This window comes from Panulirus ornatus, chromosome 19 (genome assembly GCF_036320965.1).
Source record: "Panulirus ornatus isolate Po-2019 chromosome 19, ASM3632096v1, whole genome shotgun sequence".
NCBI lineage: Eukaryota > Metazoa > Arthropoda > Malacostraca > Decapoda > Palinuridae > Panulirus > Panulirus ornatus.
The window spans coordinates 24714241-24735673 of NC_092242.1; the positions used below are offsets into that span (position 1 = coordinate 24714241).

General features: G+C 45.6%; 1 protein-coding gene across 2 annotated transcripts in view; it reads left to right on the forward strand.

Moving 5' to 3' along the window:
- Positions 1 to 19586, forward strand: part of ab (BTB/POZ-zinc finger protein abrupt) — a 622688-nt gene extending 603102 nt beyond the window's left edge. For both annotated transcript variants that reach the window (XM_071673775.1, XM_071673774.1), the window contains one exon: positions 7656 to 19586. In XM_071673775.1, the coding sequence (XP_071529876.1) occupies positions 7656 to 8566 (911 nt within the window). In that variant the 3' untranslated portion in view covers positions 8567 to 19586. The remainder of the gene's footprint in view (positions 1 to 7655) is intronic.
- The last annotated feature ends 1847 nt before the right edge of the window (positions 19587 to 21433 follow it).

Genomic DNA, 21433 nt, shown 5'->3' on the forward strand with positions numbered 1-21433 from the left:
TGTACCGAGAACTTCACGGGTGGCAGCTGTGAGTTTTCTTGCGGTAGACGCTGTGAGTGTGAACTGGTCGTACAAGTGGCAAATAATAAATAAAGATTTTTACGTATCGGTATTAAAGTCGAACAATCAAGTCACAGTATGATTCATACTGATTTAAAAAAAGGTTCAGTGAGGTAAAAGGCTTAGTTCTGATAATCTCTGGTGACCTAAGGCCAAGAAAGTTGTGCAGAGAAGCTATAAAAACGGTGAACAAAATTCTTTGATCTTATAGGTAGGGCTTTTAAATGTCATGAAATCATCCTCACTCTTTACAATCTACTGATGCTTCCCCACTCTGAATTTTGTGTTCAGTTCGGGTCAGCCTACTTGAAACAACGAAGAATCAGAATGGCGAGAGTACAGAGCGGCGAGCTCCCACCGTGATTCACGAACTGGAAAACAAATCCTATGGAAGCAGCCTTAGACTTATCTAGAATGGAAGTGGATAGGATAAGAGGTGACGTAATGCAGGTATTCCGTATTTCTTAAAGGCTTTCATATAATCCTGGTCTAACATGCTATACTTAGGGATACACTTGTCTGATTTCACTCATGGTAACTGATACAAACTCGTGTTCAAACGTTGGTCTACGAAAAGTGGGAAAGTAACTTTTCTTCAACGGGACTGCTAACCTATGGGATAATTTACCAGTTGAGAGGAGCAACATCAGTACTGTTAAGAACAAGTCTTAATTAATGCTTCCTTTCATGTCCACGAAAGACGTCATTTGCGCCTCCTAAAATACAAGAAAAGTTTACCGGTCTTTCTACCTAAAGTATCTATACACCACAATACTTGTACCACATTAATATCGGAAGGACCCATTGGTCTATCGCTGTTTGAGTTCCTTTTCATTTACTGTTAACTTTATGCGTAAATCATTTAACAGAGGTGGGTGTATTCATGTGTGTTGTATACTATTGAATCTTATAGCAATGAACTGATCAAGTTCATTACCCTAAACTCCGTGCCATGTGTTCAATATACAAAATACTCAATCTGTTTTTCCCTGAGAACATTACTAACTGAATCAGTAAATCAAAGGTTTATATTGTGTGTCAGTGTATGATCTTGCCAGGATTATGGAATATTCGGATAAAAAAAAAAACGAGAATCCTCACCAGATGTCGTCCACTATGTCATCGTTAGAGTTCTAGTTCCCTGTGAATCTGAAGTTACTTTTCTTCACCTCGAGAAATCATGTTTTCAAGTGGCAGCTTATGCTTATCTGTTTTCACTACATCTGTCGACTTCGTAACCAAAAATTAAATAAAAAAGAGGATAGATAGATAGATAGATAGATAACGAGACATTGGTCGAGTCTGGATTTGCGTTGGGTGCGTCTCCCTGCCAGTGGGAATTAGCTTCTCTTGCATCTGCGTAAAAGTGTAGTGAAGATGAGGATGTAGTGAAGATGACCGTAAACCACACCTCTCCCAAGAAAAATCATTCAAGATCTGCCGGCCTAAGAAACTAGTGTATCAGAACAGCTGTGGTATTTAAAATGAACGTATGTTACCGGAGGAGATTATGACTGGCAGATGACGGCCGAACGACCCATTACAGATACTGTCCTGCGTATGAGCTCAGAACTATGGTGAACGTTTGAAGAAAGTGTTGAAGACTTTGCGACTGATGATTAAACTCTGACTCCGTCGGACTTAACAACCCCGGCAGTCGAGAGACATAAATCAAGCCCACATAAATCAAGCAGACCACTTCATCTTGTATGTACTGTCGTAAGGAATGGAACTCCTGTTCAGGGCCATTCAACCAAGAAACACATTCATTATCAAAGAAAATCACCGTGACACTATAACACCACGGCTGAGTCCGAGAGTCTGTCATTACCCTCGTATGTGTCGTTCATTTTCCTAGCCTTTTGAGCAGCACAGTCCCAGGAACCACCCAACATGTCTATCCCACCTTCTTCCTGCTCCCAAAATCCATCCCTCCAGTAAGTACTCAAGACAGTCATAATTGTACCACCAGCCGCTTGGACCTGAAATCAGTTATTCTTTTTGGGATACACAGTCAATTAATACCAAAGCTTTGGGCCATTTATCTATAATTTTCTTTTACTATATACACTATCCATTTCGAGTGTATGAACAAGTATCCATTATCAAGAAGACTAATTATTTCACGCGCAGAGTGGACGAACGACCCTGATGAATATGTAGTCACTTGAGTCAAATCACTCGACAGATGAGTAAAAACATACCACTGGCTCGACCTTTCCCTACCTACCCTTTGAGACTGCCAGACAGTGACACAGCGGTAGTGAAGGCTTCCTTGAGCTCTGTCCTTTAACCTCCCCTCACCCACTCCCTCACCTGTGGTGCCACGGGCTTTTGGATCAGAGAGTGAGGGTGATCCAGTAGATCACTCCGTAAGATTAGGCTTGGAACTAAATACTTCATGATTTCAAAGCAACGATGACAGTGTGTGTGTGTGTGTGTGTGTGTGTGTGTGTGTGTGTGTGTGTGTGTGTGTCCCAACCATCTGAAGTCAGAGGTTCAGTCTTCCGATACTCTTCCGAGTTACGTAACACAGCGAGAGAGAGAGAGAGAGAGAGAGAGAGAGAGAGAGAGAGAGAGAGAGAGAGAGAGAGAGAGAGAGAGAGAGAGACAGACCCCTCATGATGCCACAGGTATGACGTTACGTATCCACGCCTCAGCCGTTCCCTGTGGTGTCGTGTGAGGGAGGGTTGATCAGGAGGCGAGATGGACGGTATGGCCACACCTGATCCTCACATACGATACAACCATAACACAAATCACTCTCCAACCACTACTGAAGGTCACACTATACCACTCATGGTCTCATGAATGTTCCTCCTAAGTAACACAGTCTATAGATATTCCTCCCAAGTAACACAGTCTATAGATATTCCTCCCAAGTAACACAGTCTATAGATATTCCTCCCAAGTAACACAGTTTATAGATATTCCTCTCATGGAACACAGTCCATAAATTCACCCATCACCACCACCATTACTGGTCGCTTCATACAGTTCCCCTGTAACGCTAAGGATCAGACAAATCTTCCCTAACATCACTGTAACGTGTAAGTGGAACAGTCAACATCACTGTAACGTGTGAGTGGAACAGTCAATATCACTGTAACGTGTAAGTGGAACAGTCAACATCACTGTAACGTGTGAGTGGAACAGTCAACATCACTGTAACGTGTGAGTGGAACAGTCAACATCACTGTAACGTGTGAGTGGAACAGTCAACATCACTGTAACGTGTGAGTGGAACAGTCAATATCACTGTAACGTGTGAGTGGAACAGTCAACATCACTGTAACGTGTGAGTGGAACAGTCAACATCACTGTAACGTGTAAGTGGAACAGTCAACATCACTGTAACGTGTGAGTGGAACAGTCAACATCACTGTAACGTGTGAGTGGAACAGTCAACATCACTGTAACGTGTGAGTGGAACAGCCAATATCACTGTAACGTGTAAGTGGAACAGTCAACATCACTGTAACGTGTGAGTGGAACAGTCAACATCACTGTAACGTGTGAGTGGAACAGTCAACATCACTGTAACGTGTGAGTGGAACAGTCAACATCACTGTAACGTGTGAGTGGAACAGTCAACATCACTGTAACGTGTGAGTGGAACAGTCAATATCACTGTAACGTGTGAGTGGAACAGTCAATATCACTGTAACGTGTGAGTGGAACAGTCAACATCACTGTAACGTGTGAGTGGAACAGTCAACATCACTGTAACGTGTAAGTGGAACAGTCAACATCACTGTAACGTGTGAGTGGAACAGTCAACATCACTGTAACGTGTAAGTGGAACAGTCAACATCACTGTAACGTGTAAGTGGAACAGTCAACATCACTGTAACGTGTAAGTGGAACAGTCAACATCACTGTAACGTGTAAGTGGAACAGTCAACATCACTGTAACGTGTAAGTGGAACAGTCAACATCACTGTAACGTGTAAGTGGAACAGTCAACATCACTGTAACGTGTGAGTGGAACAGTCAACATCACTGTAACGTGTAAGTGGAACAGTCAACATCACTGTAACGTGTGAGTGGAACAGTCAATATCACTGTAACGTGTGAGTGGAACAGTCAACATCACTGTAACGTGTGAGTGGAACAGTCAACATCACTGTAACGTGTGAGTGGAACAGTCAACATCACTGTAACGTGTGAGTGGAACAGTCAACATCACTGTAACGTGTGAGTGGAACAGTCAACATCACTGTAACGTGTGAGTGGAACAGTCAACATCACTGTAACGTGTGAGTGGAACAGTCAAAACCTAAAGTCCCCAGACAAGGAGCCTCCAGCCCCTCGCCTCACCAAACAGAAACAACTGATAAAAATGCGATGTGGTCAGGAAAGGTCAAACGTGGTCAAGAAATGTCAAGCTGTCATCTGTTCAAACTGTGGCGGCTCCTGGGATGCCGTCACCAGGATGACGGCCTGATGATGACCTATGTATGGCATCTATGGTGAAGCCAATTTGTCAGGTACCAACCCTAGCGTAAGATGAGCCGGTCTGGATGGCCACTTTGTGTTACGAGACAGTTTACCAGCTGCTTACACACACACACACACACACACACACACACAAGGACAGATGATGGAGCCGTAGAAGGAAAAATCCTCAATTAGCTCCTTGCTCTGTTCTTTCTTTCGGAAAGAAGTAATACAGGGAGAGAGGATTTCCAGCTACTCGCTCCCTCCCCTCTCAGTAGCTTTCCATGACATGCAGGGAATACGATCAAACAGTACTTATGGTGACCAATAATTACGACGATATTTTGCCAAAGGACGGGGTTAGTGCGTAGTGCTCACCGCAGGAAAATCTAGAGTTACGAAGAACGGGTTCTATGAGCTACATGTTGTCAAGTGTCATGTGTGAGATGGAGTTATTGTAGGTTTGCCCTCGTGTGGGTGAGGAAGAAAGAAAAGACAGCAACTTGGGCCAAATTAAGTGGAACTTGACAGGCACTGAAGTGTTGGCTCACCGGGAAGCAATCACTAACTCTCCCGCCACCCAGTACAGGAAGTATACCTCCCTGGCCGGTGGCTGCCTACCACCTGAGAGAGAGAGAGAGAGAGAGAGAGAGAGAGAGAGAGAGAGAGAGAGAGAGAGAGAGAGAGAGAGAGAGAGAGTTGTTTCAGAGACAGACCACACGAACTCAAGATCCAATCGAGGTGGTTTGGAGCACAGCATCACTCTTACCTGTGCACAAGCGATCACTCTCTGAGGATCTTATTCAAACCAGTTTGTTGTGAGGGACAAGGAACTTAACGTTGTCATTGATGCAGTATACGTAAGTCACCAGTCATGAAAACTATTCAGGATGATAAATATGTTGATAACTACCATCCATGTGTGAGAACACCAGGAGTACCTCCAACATTCATAACTCTGCCTACGAATCCCTGGGTAAGATCACTCCTGGCCACACGACCAGATCACTCGGGCCTGGCCACACAACCAGATCACTCAGGCTTGGCCACACAACCTGATCACCCTGGCCACACGACCAGATCTTTCTTGGCCACACAACAAACTCCACACATATTTGGAACCCTAGCAACATAACATACATCCTGTAACCCTCCAACCCCCACCGTTGATCGTGTTCATTCCACCTCCCACTATCACAACAATTACTAATAACCAAACTCCTCATAGGCATCCAGCTCTCACCCTTCCAGCACGGCTTCAGACCTAAACGCTCCACAACCACACTGCATACTTACCTTACACAACACATTAAAAAGTTTCAAACCACCCACAACCATCAACCATACAGTACTGGTGGTAACAAACCATCAAGAAATCTAGCACTGTTCCCTCATATATCCTCACAAAGAAAAAAGATGCTTGATACAACCCCCCAAAAAAACTAAATAAAGATAAGGTTGACCATACCAGACCGCCAAGCCACAATAACAAAGGCTTCACCCTCAAAACTTTCAAGCTCCAGAGTGGAGGAGTTCCCCAGGGAGACGTTTGCTCTGCAATCTTCTTTAATCTCTTCCTCCAGGAACTCGCCTCCCTCCGCCCCTGGGATACTGCAATGGTTAAGTCCCCTCACATGCAGACGACCTCACCAGGACAAGAAACAACATACATCATGCAACACTACATTACTTGGAACGTCGGATTCCTGAAAACAGAATGTCTACGTCCCTACACTTACCCACAATCACTCCCCTTAATCAAGAACGGACTTGAATTCAACGTTCGCATCGCTGTTGATCTGAATGATCAACTCCTCCCACTTAACGAACTATCAATAATTCTGGGTACCATATACGACACACACACACACACACACACACACACACACACACACACACACACGACATTCACTCCCCACACCACAAAAATCAACACGAGGGCCATGAAGAACTAATCATTCACAAGATCAGTTCAGCACCAACAAGAAGAATCCCTCACTCTCCTATACAAATAATACATCCACTTTACCCTGAACTGTGCCTCACCTGCCTGGTCAACCATCCTTTCAAAAGCAAACATAAAACTACAATCCAAACAAAACAGAACAGAACAATCGTCGGCTGCCCGCCAACCATAACCATTCAACACCTGGACAACGAAAAAAAAAGAACATTTTCAATTCAGTCGCACTTCAACATGTCCGGCACACCGTTCTGCGCTACACCACCGACCTCCTCCCACACCTTGTCACCTGATGACCAGCCATCACTCGCCTCACTACTGTAAGAGGCTCATGTCCACCCCACACTTTAGTAACCTATAGCCACGAATCCCCTCTCTCTCCCTCCCTCCCCCATACCAGCAAATACCATTGTGACCCAATATATGCACACGATAATGACACTGCAAGCACTAAACACACTACTTTTAGAATGATAATACAGGAGGGGAAGATCTTCAGCTCCCTCGCTTCTGCCTTTCTTATTAGCCATCTACGAAGAGTGGGAGATATGTGGGCAGTAATCGTTCTCCTACATCCTCAGGGATGATACGTAATGATGGAAAGGTAATAAGGTTTGCGGAGGATGAGGCTATAGACGTAAGACAACAAGAGTGAGGGTGGGAGGCTGGTGTGGCTGGATATTTCCTGCCAACCTCCCTCCTCCTTCCTGGTCATCCCGCACTGGCCAACCTCAACAACCTGACCACCAGAGCCAGTGTGACTCAGGCACTGCCGTGCTGGTAACAACTCATACATGAGCAAAGTATACCATGTGTTACAGGTTGGCCAGGAGACCGCCATGGTCAGGACTAGACTCCGGGTCTTCGTAGCTCAAAACAAATTCTCTGATCACCCATCCATAATGTCCATTATATAACTAGCCTAATAACTTGGTCAACCAGCATTAGTCAGACGTATGCATATGAGGGTAACTGATATTACGGAGTGTTGATAGCAGTCAAGCCTATCACGATAAGCAATGTTCTTATGGTAAAAATTTAGAAATTCTGTTAGATCGATACTTTTCACTCCAGCTGTCTGTCATCAGTACATCTCATCGCCATGCCATATCGTAGGCTAGATTTAATATATAATTTCATATGTTCATCCCACGCTCTTTGATCTTGACGCTAATGCAAACATATCTTACAGGACGTCCACGCTTCGATTTCTACCGCGTGCGGGCCACGGACCCGCGACCATGCCACATCTGCGGCAAGATCTACAAGAACGCCCACACCCTCCGCACGCACATGGAGGACAAGCACTCGAACTGTAACGGCTTCCGATGTGTCCTGTGCGGCACCGTGGCCAAGTCTCGGAACTCTCTCCACTCCCACATGAGCCGCCAGCACCGCGGGGTCAGCACCAAGGACCTCCCGCTGCTGCCCATGCCGGCTCCCTGGGATCCAGAGATGGCCGCCAAGTACATCCAGATCGTTGGTGGCGTGGGTGAGGTCGTTAGGCAGAACTATCGCCGCCCCGAACGTGAGCGAGACGGGAACAACTCCGGAAGCGACAACGGGTCCTCCACGACGACAGCGTCGCGAGATCGAGAGGCCGACCATACTCCAACCTCTCAGGAAAACGGTGGCCTCTACTTCAAGCCTGACTCTGTAGGGCGGGACGGAGAGGATGGGTTAAAGGAACGGAGGCCGTACGATGCCATCAGCCGCCACCTGGACATGTACACGGGTGCCAAACCCCCAGGCGCCTCACTTCTGGACACCTACCTGCAGATGATGCGTGCCACTGGCATGGACCTGGCAACACCCGCCGTGGACAACATGCAGGATGAAAGGAAATTTCTACACTCCCGGCCCATGGGCGGCGGCGTCCTGGACCTGACCCGGCCCGACATGTTACGTGCCAACACATCTCCGCGCGATGACGACAATGGTGGTCAAGCATCAGACGATTTCAGCGAGGATGAGCTTGGTAGTGTCAATCTAGATGGTGGCGGAACGCGCAAGTTGGGTGGCGGCGCCACAGTGGTAACTGTGACGCCGCGGTCTCCGGAGCCCTCCGACCCCGAGGATGATGCAAAGTGGGCAGTGCAGTAGTGACCCACCACACACACGGCCGTGCAGCGTCACACAGCAATCACAGCAGTGGTACAAATATAACACAGTGGATGCAACAAAGACTAGCGTATCGGCCAGTGTGACTCAGTGTCTGTGGGCCGGCCCACCCCTCCCGCCCGTGGGCCGCTCTCACTCACGCCCAACTATTTATACCACTCTCATGCCCCGATCCCATCACTAGCCCACCTTCACATAACCTCCCTCTACTGTCTTTTCCGTCACTTGACTGATAAACTTACCATTCACTTCGCGGACGTCCACGTCCGTCTGTCCAAATTCAAAATTTCCACTCAGACTTTGTAAGTTGCTTGTCCCTCCTCTCTCCTCCGTCATCGTCAGCGGTCACCATCACCCACACGCTCCCGCGGGCGTGGGTGAGAGCAGCACACGTCTCCAGCAGTTGTCAGTTCTCAGGGACTCGTCGGGCTTCACTCCCTCCTGTACATACTCTCTCACTCAGGCTGGCGGTGACACAGGTGGACGGCCGCCCACTAGACCCTGGCTCACACGCCCGCACGCCCACACACACACACACACACACACTCTCGTGCACTCACGCACCAGGGACATGTGCACGTTGTGTAGCCGCCTCTATGTTATGGTTAACCAGTTGGTGCCCTCTTTTGGTGCTTATTTTTTGGATTAAGATATTTAGAAGTTCTATCAAAACGTGGAAGCTTGATGTAAAATGAATTTATGTCGACTTATGCTCTCTAAGACGTCAGAGAATGTTTCTCTCTAATACTAGTGCAAAATACATCATTAACCACACCAGTCACTTCAAGTACCGCACCAACGGGCGCCCAGTGTTGCCATACCACCATCACTATTTTCACAGCGGCATCGTCTCGCCTATTTGTCAACATTATTACCTGAGGAAAGCAACTCAGGTGGAACTTTCTGGTGCATATTGTAGCTACATTCGGCATCATCTCAGCATTCCTTTTAGCCGCAGATTTCAGTTTTATTTTTAGGCTTGTACACAGGGATGGACCCATGACCTTATATCCATAGTTTGTGATGTGATCATGGATTTTAAGCCTTTTGTAGTATATCCAAGAAATCAGTTGCTCTTCTTTATACAAAATATTATATTGGAGTCACTCACTACACATCGCTCGAAATCACTGCTCTCATCCCTTATAACGTCTGTTGTCCTTGACTATTAACTCCTCCTATTTTTACTGCTATTATTTTGATTATTTTGGTTTGTGTCTGTGAATTCTCCGTCCAGCCAGGGTAAAGTCCCCACCCATACAGACGGCTCGAGTCAGGTCTCGCTCAGTACAAAGTTGTCAGCGGCTGAGGCCCAAGTTGCCCGTCTTGATCTCAGTGTAAATAACCGCCATGAAACAGACAAATGAGTCCCTCTCCTCACCCTCTATAATGATATTACAGATAGTCAGGTAGTATTTCAGGTATCAGATCCCATATTGTTATTTTTGTAATGTGTTTACACAAGGTTCTCAGCCATTCCAGTTGTATGGTAAACTGCTCTGTCCAAGTCATATGTCAGCATTTTAAGTGCAACTAGTCAAGGATCCAGTAACAGAAAACACAGTTGGTGTGCTTTTAGGATGCACTTCCACTATGCTTAGCAGGTACATTAAATAAGCGATAAACTGTATATTAACCTATAGAGATATATAACACGTGGCCTGCGCGGCAGTAGAAACTGTAGTGTCTACCTCATAGTTGTAGCGGGTATTGTGGTGATGCCAGCGTGGGTGTTATATCCACGCTCCCTTGGCGCTATGCTCATGCTCCCGCGGGCACCTGCCGGCGCCCAGCGGGACCTGTGGTGATACTCGGGCGGGGATAACAAGAGATGCTGGCACGCCCCTCGCCGCCACACACCAGAGGTGGTGTGTGGCGACGAGGTGTGTGGTGGTGCCCGCGTGGTGGTGGTGTTGCTGCCCCGCACAGTGTGTCCTCAGTGTTGGGTAGTGTAGTGTAGGCCATAGCCATATTGTTAACGTAGGTAAGGCACCAGTAGTTGTTGTTTGTTGCAGCAGCAGCGGTGGTGATGACGCGCTCCGAATTACTGACATAGCCGTGATGCGAGAGGTGATAAGGTACGTGTGCCGTGCGCACCGTGGTTAAACACAGCTGCTGGGAGGCCGCCCACATGTTTGCACGCCCGCACGCCCATCACTGCACGCCCTCGGATGTAAGATGTTAGCTCCGAAGTGAGATATATCATTATGCCCATGACAATACTGTATCTAGTTTCTCGTCCACTCAGGGTGACGGCCGAGAGTGCGCTCCGCCACCAGTGACTGCTGCAGAGACCAGCAGGAAGGCGTGGGCGTGAGAGAGAGAGAGAGAGAGAGAGAGAGAACGATAGAGAAAGAGAGAGAAAGAGAGAGAGAAAGCGCGGGCCTCAGTTAATTCTGTACTGTATGTTACACAGCATCTATGCAAGAGGCAGAGATGAGGACAGCGAGCGAGCGGCGGTGCGTGCCGAGGGCGGCGCCCCCGCAGCCAGTGAAGGCCGGGCCAGGTCAGGATGTAATCATGACCAACCTGCCATGTTCTCAGCAATACCAGTGACCCAACCCGCGCCCAGCCTCAACCATCACCAGCCAATGTTCCCCTAAGATACAGCGTCTCCCCTCCCAGCCCGTACCCGTACCTGGCCAATCTTGGCCAGAGCCACAGATACCTTCAGCCAGTGTTAGCCATCACCTGCTGTGCCCCCGGGTCAACCATCACTGAATCATACTTCATCAGTCAACACTCCCTCACCCCATCAGTTGATAGTTCCTAATCCATACACCCATGACCCCATATCATGCCCTCTCACCTCACCTGCCAACCATCATCACGCTCCCTCAACCCACATACCCCAAGAGCTGATACACCCCATCCACCACATCAGCCACAAACATCTACCAACTCTTGTCACCATGATTTCGATAAACCCTCCTCCCCCTTCCTCCCACATCCCAGCAGCCCGTACCACAATCAACCAATACAGCCACGCCCTAAGGAGTTTCCAGTCCCCTCCCCCCCAGTACCACACAGCCGCGTCAAACCATATAACCGTAAGCCACACTAACAGCAGTCGAGCCCTTCGAAGAACACCGCCCCACAGCCCATAACCCTCACGGTACAATATTCCCATTTAACTCCTGATGGACCAAGTATCCTCCATAGGACAAATTTCCCCAAGTCCCGCACTTCCATGAACCAACATTTCCCCTAAAGGTTCATCCTCCACATCCCCCATGATCGAGTACCCTCCAGCTATATACCATCCATGAGCCAGTAGTGACCAGTCCATCCCCCATAAACCACTAATACTCGGTTCATACCTCATGAACCAATAATATCCAACTCCTACCCCATTAGCCAGCAATACCCAATCCATCCCCCAACAGCCTATAATACCTAATCCATATCCCAAGAGACTATGATACCCGATCCATACCCCATCAGCTTACAATACCCAATCCATACCCCATAAGCCAACCATAACCCAATCCATACTCCATAAGCCAACCATAACCCAATCCATACCAAATAAGCCAACCATAACCCAATCCATACCCCATGAGCGCCTATCAGCAATCCATAGCCAAGAGCCACCATTAGCCACGCCATCCATAACCTCATCAAACAATATTACCTGAGCCATAACCCGCCAAAGCGGCCACCAGCTGGCTCCCGACTCCCTGGGTAGGCAGCGGTGGCCGCCGCAACCCAACAGTATTTTCTGCCGATAAGTATTCACCCATCTGATAACCTACAGTGAGCCAAATGACCACGTCTTTCCATAGAAGTATTACTAGCCGTGTAGACTCCCAGGTGAGGCTGGGTACGCGCTGGGTCGGCCCCTATGGTGCTGGGTAGGGTAGCTTGTGTTCCCCCTCCCCCCCGGAGTTGCTCTCGTGTTGGGGGACAACCAACCAAGGTGGTGACAAGACAGATTTGTGTGTCTCTAACCTATAGAAAATGACATATAGGAAGTAAGTTATATTAATGGTTCTATATAAGGTAACTCCTAGACCTACTTATCCTCTAGGTTGGTATTGGCATACTTAGAGCCAAGGTTTGGTTTGGTAGAGCGGTAATAGAGTGTTGGCTCTGCACAGTTGTATGGTGAATGAATGTTATGATGTTAACCAAGAGAATGTTGTCATTGCATCATCTTTCACACGAATTATTACCTTTAAGTTTTACTCTAAGTGTACGACATAAGTTATGGTCATTTAATTCTAGCATACCAGATATTACTTTTTTATATTTGTTGGTATTATAATTGTTATTTTACCGAATTAGCAACAGTGCTTATTTTTGTAGCTTAAGTTTGCAAGTTCCTAGATGTTAGACAGGTCAAGCTCAAGGCAACCGCAGGGGAACTGCTTCCTCACACCACCACAACACATGAACCACGACAGACCGAGGCTCTGTTCTTAGGACAGTAACTTCATGTAGGACAGTGGCTCCATCTAGGACAGTGGCTCCATCTAGGACGGTAGCTCAAACTGTTCGAACATTTATATATTTTATACAAAGTTAAATGTTTTGATTTGACGTAGGAAACAAGAAATGGTGGTGATGATGATGGTTTCCTGCCGCCAAGTGTCTGGTTCTGAGGAGCCAGTTTCCCTGCTCCCTTAGTAACCCAGGTGATCATTGTCCGAATTGTTCAGCTTCCAGTGTTTAATTTGCCACATTACCAGGCCCTCTGGCCGCTGCCAAGATAACTAACGTGCCAAGCATCCATTGTTGATAGTTTCCAACATTCCCCTCTCCCAGATTGTTCCTGGTTGATTTTTTATTTTTTTGTCTTATAATACAGGCCAGCAACAGTAGCAAGATTTTGTAATTAGGGACGGCTTCCTGGTACCAGTAGCAACAAATTAGAAACACAATCATGTTTAATCAACATACGGAACAATAGGAATTGTAAACTACATTCCCAAAAGAAAGAGACTTCTACTAAACCCGTGTAACAACTGTAGGGATGTGAAACAGGAAGCCGTCTCTCACAGACTGCTCAACACCCATGCACAGACCCTTCGGCAACCCAGTGTCTACGGCAGTACCCAGTCATACACTCATAATCTGCTCAATTCAGTCTCAAAATCTTTTGTCTTCGAGTCAGTGCCAACGTATGACACTGGGGGTGCCCAAACAATACTCAAATAATAAACCCATGTCACTCATTAAAAAAAATGTGGAAGTACATTATAGAATTCACGACCACAATCATACCAGGAATGTTCCGGTTCGATTATGTAAGCTAGACCTGTGCAGCGTGTTGAACAGGTTATGTGTACGTGTGCAGTGAAGTGTGCACCTAGATTGGTACTGTGCAGCTTGGATGATATTGAGTAAATAGGAAGATGCTGTGCAAGTAGACTGACGGTACTGCGCAGCTAGCACACTCGTACGCAGACAAGACGTTCCTGCGCATCACTAGTTACTCTGTGGGCTGGTAGTCAGCTGTGCCAAGGTTTTGAAATGGAGACTTATTATCCGAATTCCCTTAGATTATTATTTGATAAAGTTGTATTCCTGTGTCCAGGATGTGTGTGAAATAATTATTTTCAGTGATATATGTGCCATGATGGGTAAAAATGTCAAAGGCAAATTTGTGACCGTTACAACAGGGTGTGTTCTCCAGTGAATCATGATCAAGTAGATCACTTAACACATACTAGCTGACACTGGGGGAAGTGCTGATGACCGATGTTCAGAGGAAAGGCAATACTATCATAGATTATCACAATACCAACAAGAAAGATCTATTGCAAGATCAGTATACAGCTTCCCCGCAAAAAGAAAAAAAATGGATATCAAACTACGTCTGTATCGAAATACATCAACTCTCATCAGTATGTCTCAAAGTCATCGAGATCTACAGAACGTTTCGCCTTCCAAAAAAGTTTCAAGTCAATTGACAATGTTGGAGATGCGAGCTCCGAGCCACCTGGCGGACACTTCCAGCAATGAGGCAGCGGCGGCGGCCGCCACCCGCCAGCGACTAGATGGCTCCTGCCTCACGTACCATCTCTGAAGCTGCTGCTTGGTGACGATACGCATCGATATGGAGGGTGTAAATCATGAGAGCGTTACATGCTGGCATTGTAGTATTCTATCTTCGTGAAGTTATACAGTGAAGTGAACAGTTACCATATTTCAGTTAGATATTAAATCGATCCAGACCAGAAAAATAAGTTTGATTTAATTTGTCGGTCTTTTCAGTACTGGAGGAGCCTCAGAACAGAGTTCTTTGCCCAACCATCGTACAAAAATGCCTCCAACACCCTCAACTGCATTCTGGAAATATTTCATAAAGCTGTATAAATATATGGCACAGTACGTAGATCCTTGTTGACGTGTGTATTTCTGCTAGTCAAAATCTGAATCTCGTGACATTGCTCGAGGTAATCCTTTAAAAAGTCGTTTAATCAGTAATATCAATTCAAATGCCATGTACAATAAGGTTTAAAAACAGCATGTGAAAAAGAAAATATTTGTCAGATCAAAGGATACGATAGCTTTTAAACTAAATAAATTCAGATCCGTTGATGGTAATACACATCACTTCCCAATGTCTTTGACGCGACAACAAATCTTGTTTACCATAGTCTGGGTTAATGCTGGGATAGGGAGTGACACCCTACTGAAGATATACACTTAAGTGATGTTCCAGATTCAGTCTTCACGATGTCACGTAATGTTTCTTAGAATGGTAATAAAGTTACTCAGCTCCACCAGCCGACGTGCTGGTTGTCTGGCTGCTGCACGTGACTAGACCTCCGTCAGGATGCTGATTCACAGATATATTTAGTGACATCAGAGGCCCCCCACACCAGCGACCTCCTCTGGTATCAATCATCGATGTAACAGTATAGTTCATGATCACAATCTCACCCTCTGAACACGCCCCTCGTGGGACAAGCGCACGTACCCCCCATCCCGTCCCGTCGGGTCGACGATTCCAGTGGGATGACAAACGTCATAACGATGGGCCATGAGTTAAGGGACGAGTCAGCTAGGATGGATCAGAACAGGAGTTCACTCACTTCCTCTCGACTCTCACTATTACTATGTTCATACGTTGACTGATGAGGCAAGAGAAAAAGTGGTGTATAGTAAAAAAAAAAATTGCGATTGGTAACTCGGTTAGAGTCGTTTTATTCGTACGAATTGGGCGCATTTCAGAGTCACATTCAATGTATCATCTGCCCATCGTAGATGAGGTAGATAAAGATATTTTCTAATCTCTACGGCTTTCAAAGCCTCTAACTTGATTCAGTTCACTATTGACTGGCTTGGTGTCACTAAGGTGACCAAAAATGAAAAACACAAATTACTTTGTACTCTCAAGAGTCACTCCAAATTATTTTTGATCAGTTCCATTTCAGAATCTTGAAAGATTTTGTGTGTAGATGAGACTAGATCAGTACAGAACCCGTGCTGGTGTCCCGGTCCACCACAGACAGCGTGTAGTCTTGTGGTCCGCCACAACGACTGACCTGGTGTGCGTTGCCACAGAATTCAGACTGACTCTGTGTGCTATAACCGGTGGATTAGCGTAACTGACCTCTAGTGACCTCGCGTGCACTGCCACCGGGGATTTAGTGATTGACCTCCTTGTTGATGTCAGTGACTTGCTGTGTTCGTTAGTGATAGGCAAGGGTAACCCTGAACAATGGACGCCGCCTGTAAGACTCTGCACTTACGCTTACCCCTTATGTTGCCGTGAGCACCCGGAGATGTTAGCGTAACACAGTTGTCTAGTGCCCCAGTCATTTCAAGTAGTGTGTATAGAAAGGAACGTGAATGATGCTGACGACGCCAGTACAGTTATAGAGGCTTAGAATACATTCTGTATGCTGATAAGAGTCAGACTCCTACAAGCGGTGTCTCCTGCGCCATAGTCCAATCATCTACCTCGTCCACAACCCGGTACCTCACAGCCCAGATACAATCCCAGTAGCCCAGTAGCGTGGTTACAACCCGTAGCTCATGACTCAGTACTAATGTCTCCTGATGGCCCGGTCTAGCCCATAGTCTGCCATAGCCCAGTTCCTCCCGGTAGTGAGGCCCGGTTCTCACCCACCTTCCCCGATATCCTCTCCCATCTGCCTCCACTAGTGTAGTCGTGGTCCAGCTGCGTCCCAAGTAGCCACTCGTGCTCCGGTAAACGGCCCGTACTCTAAACCGAACCTCAGCCAACCTTTGCCTTCCTAATTATATCGTTATGAAGACCAGCCAAGCTTCATCCATAGTGCCATATCTCATGCCTGCTTCTGTTCTGCCCTCAGTGCCATCTCAAGACTTAAAGCACAGAATGGTATATTTTTCTCCACGTCATGTCTTAAACCAGTCTTCTCTGTCTTCATCAATGACAACACAGAGTTGATTGATCCCCATGTATCATATTTCATATGTCCATAATCAATAGTCCTAAATAGATTATTCAAGCCATGTTATATCCTGCCTCTATAGTACATTATTACAGTATCCGTCAGACCATCCATATGCCAAATCTTGATACCCCAGTATGTCCACATGAATCCAGTACCCACTGCCTTTACTTTGTGCGTTTTCTTGGTCACGACTTCTGAAATAAGAATACTTTTTTCGGTCTTCTTTTTGGTATTAGGCAATCATAAGAGAAGATCTGTGACAAACAATCTTTTTGTAACACTTCAGATTTCTGGCCTCGGTTCTTTGTTAATTGTTACGAGTTGAAGCACTCGATTTTGAAGGCCTGAAGTCATGTTATTGCGACTTCCTGATCATCGCTGATTGCAGAACAACCGGGACACCAGCTTGTGCAAGTCAGCTGATAACGGGGTTATTAGCTGCCGACGGATCATTTGAGTGTGAAGTTGAATATTGTTGGAAAGCTTTGGGATTAAACTTGAGGCTCCGTGTAAGCTTGAATGTCGGTAAACATGTCACAGCTCCTTATCTTTTTGGCCTTCAATCTTTAGCACTGTGACGCGGATTATCACAAACATCTCACACCGTACTTGACGATCAAACTGTGATTATAATAAATGACTTTCTAAGCAAATGAACTTGACCTCAGATGACCAAAATGGCAGCCTCCAGCAGAACCCTGACCCTCCTTTCCCCGCTAGGTAGCCGAACCCTCGCGTCTCCTGGCTGACGTTCTCCCCTGCCCAGCCTCCAGCTCCTCCTCTTCTGTAAGTCCCCAGACAATATCTTGTACTGTTTGTCTCCATTCTGACCGGAAAATGAATACCATTAACTTTATGCTTCACGTCCATTCCTCTACATGTCAATACTGTTTCCATGACCGTTTTCAGGTCTTCACATGTCTCTGACCAACCTGCTAACTCTCTCAAGTACAACTGACAAAAAGAAAAAATGAAGAACAAATGAAACAGGAGCCCTCCTCATTTTCATGCTGCCTCAGCCCTTTGTACTCGCTTCCGCGCGCTTCACAATGCTATTTTTATATCACAAATTTGTCTTCTTCTACATGATATCTTTACTATATAATCACGCTGATTTTCAAGCGGATTTTGTTACCCATCACACATCTTTACTCGAACCGTATGTCACTCATTCATCTTCCTCGGACATTTAGCTTTTTGATGTCCTCTGCCTGTCACCTCTCTCCTTATACTAATTTCATTCTTCCCTGACGTTCTTTTTCTACAGTGGCAGCATCCACACACCCCAGCTCTAGTTCTCTCCATCTCAGGTTCCTCTGTTGGAATGACGCAATCTCTACCCCCTCACACTTAACGAGAATTTCATTCAGCTTTCAGACAACTTCATAATAAGACTTGATTTAGCAGACCCCAGACCAGATCCCTCCCAGTCAGCCGACCTTCCGCCCCTTGTCCCTCCCTCCCTTCCTGATCCCTCCTTAGCTTTGCTGTATCATTTATCGCACCTGTGCACTTATTTTTCTAGCGTGCGACGACTTTAGCTCCTCGTCGGTGCATCGTGTCGTGCCTCAGGTAGTTCAATCAGCTGATGTGTAGCATTAAGGAAATGTGACTCAACCAGCCATTATACACCTCGGGTGAGTGGGAGGAGCGACAGCTTGGCAGGAGACCCCACAGCACAGCTCTCCAAGACCTGACCCAGGTGGGTCTCCAGTTCTTGACTCTGATCGAGTGATGAGCTGATGTTGTCAGGTCACGTCCCACGTGTGCCGACACTCACAGGTTATACTGTACTAGAGACTTACACAGGCCACGGTAAACGAGGTTAAGAATGGCTCGCTCCGTCACGACATACCACCAGCGCCAGACTCTCGCCAGAGGCCTGGGTGCTGGCCGGTACACACTTGTCGAAAGGCGTGTCGTAGAGTCCAGGTTGATGCCACTGATGCAAGCCTCAGATGGACTTAATATAAATCGTCATATAATTATCTTTTTATCTCTTTCATCTCTTTCACGTCAAGTCAGTATCGACTCTAAACACATCATCGGGAAAGGCACCCTGCGTACAACCTCGACTTTACGCTCTTTCTGCACAAAACTAGTGAACGTACAACTTTCGGCAAAGCCCAACGGCCCGGCCCGTGTTTGTGGGTAACAGGCTTCCAATTGGCCAGCCTACACAGGAATTACCTCTTACTGTGGCCTCATGTACCATTATACTATGCACGTCAAACTTAGAGCCCAGGAGAAACATATAAACATACATTATATATATATATATATATATATATATATATATATATATATATATATATATATATATATATAACCAGTCCTCTGTCTTTAGTAACCTTCTCTAAATAGGAATTTCACTATTGTCAGAATGTGATACAAGCACAATTTTCTAATTTCTCCAGATGCATATATTGGCTGTCCTGTTACCGGGCAACATGATGACAGATGTATCTATCTATCAATGGGTATTGCTATAACATGTTGAAATAATTATTACTATAACCATGAATGTGGCATCAGGTAGACCAGTGGCATATGCTGTGTAGTTTTGTATGATCAGTGCTTCCACAAAATAAAAAAAAAGGTAATGTAAAGATCAGTGTATACTTAACCTTACTGGCGCTACTTGCTTCATCCAACATGACACCACTTAATTCATCCAACATCTGACGCTACTTGCTTCATCCAACATCTGAGGTTACTTGCTTCATCCAACATCTGAGGTTACTTGCTTCATCCAACATGACACCACTTAATTCATCCAACATCTGACGCTACTTGCTTCATCCAACATCTGAGGTTACTTGCTTCATGCAACACATCTGACGCTTCTTGCTTCACGCAACATCCGACGCTACTTGCTTCATGCAACATTCGACGCTACTTGCTTCATCCAACATCTGACGCTACTTGTTTCATCCAACACCTGACGCTACATGCTTCATCCAACATTTGAGGTTACTTGCTTCATCCATCTGGTTACTTCCTTCATCCATCTGACGTTACTTGCTTCATTCAACGCCTGAAGTTTCTTGCTTTATACATTTGACACTACTTGCTTCATACAAAACCTGACGTTTATTGCTTCATTCAACATCTGACGCTACTTGCTTCATTCAACATATTACGCTGTGTGTTTGCAACATCTACCATCCGACGCCATTTAATTCATCCAACATCCGGCGTAACTTACTTCAAACCTCCAGCGATACTTGCTTCAACAACCCTCCGGATCTACTTTTTTCATCCAACATTCGGAGCTACTTGCTTCATGCAACATACAGTGCTGCTTGTTTCATGCAACTTCCGGTGCTGCTTGTTTCATGCAACATCCAGCGCTCTTTGCTTCACCCAATATCCGGCGCTACTTCATGCAATATCTGACGCTACTTGTTTCATCCAACATTCGGTGCTACTTACTTCATCCAACATCCGGCTCTACCAGTTTGATTCAACATCTGGCACTACTTGCTTCATCCAACATCAGGCACTACTTGTTTCATCAAACATCCGGCGCTACTTACTCCATTAAACATCTGTCGCTGATGTATTAGCTCTTGAAACATCAGCAGAATAAAATCTTCTCAGAATAACTAACAATTGTGTCTTACAGGCAGACCCTAGCGGATCATCCTGACCTGAACCGTCCATCACACACCCCTGACCTCTGGTGATGCGTTATTCATGACCCAAAGTTACCTGTATCATCATGATCATACAATGCTCCAGGCACACGCTGTATACATGTCTCACTATACAGTGACATGCACCAACAGAAACCGTAACAACTGGAAAAATGAAAAAGTAAATGCCTTGAATGTTATCATGAAAGATATAAACAACTTGAAAATTTTCTTGAAGGTAATAAATTTCTATGTTTCCTCCGTTTTCACAACCACAGAATAACGTTGCTCAACGTAACGGTCCACCAACGATCATCGTTTATATATATATATATATATATATATATATATATATATATATATATATATATATATATATATATATATATATTATCCCTGGGGATAGGGGATCAAGAATACTTCCCACGTATTCCCTACGTGTCGTAGAAGGCGACTAAAAGGGGAGGGAGCGGGGGGCTGGAAATCCTCCCCTCTCGTTTTTTTTCTTTTTTTAATTTTCCAAAAGAAGGAACAGAGGGGGCCAGGTGAGGATATTCCAAAAAAGGCCCAGTCTTCTGTTCTTAACGCTACCTCGCTAACGCGGGAAATGGCAAATAGTTTAAAAGAAAATATATATATATATATATATATATATATATATATATATATATATATATATATATATATATATATATATATATATATAAGGCAAAGATATACTTCTAAACTACTGAATCTCGAGAACAAAGTACATGAAAAATCAAGGAAGAATTGATGAATAAGTGATGAATAAACAGATACCTGCATCGACTTGGGTA